The 824-nt window shown below is 55.5% G+C and overlaps 1 protein-coding gene across 1 annotated transcript; it reads left to right on the top strand.

Moving 5' to 3' along the window:
- Nucleotides 1-131: 131 nt before the first annotated feature.
- LOC120507892 (eukaryotic translation initiation factor 5A-1-like) lies at nucleotides 132-500 on the top strand. Its single transcript, XM_039721043.1, has one exon. It carries the CDS (start codon nucleotides 171-173, stop codon nucleotides 483-485), a length of 315 nt encoding a protein of 104 aa, XP_039576977.1. The 5' UTR covers nucleotides 132-170; the 3' UTR covers nucleotides 486-500.
- The last annotated feature ends 324 nt before the right edge of the window (nucleotides 501-824 follow it).

Below are 824 nucleotides of genomic sequence, written 5' to 3' on the forward strand. Positions count from 1 at the left end.
TGTCCCCATCTCCTTTTTTGATCTGACTTCTCTCACTTCCACTCCAATTTTTGGGCTCCCCCGACCCTCCCTGACCCCCAAATTTTTTGTGCTTCCCCCTGACCCCCCAAATTTCGCTTTCCCCACCCCAAATCCCATATTTTTTTTGGGGTTCCCCCCCCAGAGAGGCGATGGCCGACGACCTGGACTTCGAGACGGGCGACGCGGGGGCCTCGGCCACGTTCCCCATGCAGTGCTCGGCGCTGCGCAAGAACGGCTTCGTGGTGCTCAAGGGCCGCCCCTGCAAGATCGTGGAGATGAGCACCTCCAAAACGGGCAAGCACGGCCACGCCAAGGTAGCCAGAACCCCGGGGAGGGGCTGGGCTTGGGGGGCGGGGCAAAAAATTCCCAAGGAAATCCCAAAAATCCGGAGAAAATCCCAAACTCCTGAGATGAGTCAGCACCGAGTGATCCCGGTTTCTGGAGAGCGTCTCGGAGCTTTTTAAGGGTTCTGATCCCCTTAAAAATCCCAAAATTGGGGATTTGGGAGTGTTGAGGTAGGCAAAATGGCAGGAAAATCCCAGAATTCCTGGTGGGAATGGAGAAATTCCTGAGAAAATCCCAAACTCCTGAGCTGAGTCAGCCCCGAGTGATCCCGGCTTCTGGAGAGTCTCTCAGAGCCTTTTAAGGGTTCTGATCCCCCCAAAACCGCCAAAAATTGGGAATTTGGGAATGCCAAGGTAGCCAAAACCCCGGAAACCAAAGCCCGGGGGGGGGGGTGGGATTGGGGGGGGGGGGCAAAAAATTCCCAAGGAAATGCCAAAATTCCGGAGAAAATCCCAAAA

The sequence above is a fragment of the Passer montanus genome, unplaced genomic scaffold (genome assembly GCF_014805655.1).
Source record: "Passer montanus isolate IOZ18808 unplaced genomic scaffold, ASM1480565v1 scaffold4431, whole genome shotgun sequence".
NCBI lineage: Eukaryota > Metazoa > Chordata > Aves > Passeriformes > Passeridae > Passer > Passer montanus.

Coding starts and splice junctions, on each gene's coding strand:
- LOC120507892 (XM_039721043.1), top strand. CDS start 171: ATGGCCGACGACCTGGACTTCGAGACGGGCGACGCGGGGGCCTCGGCC.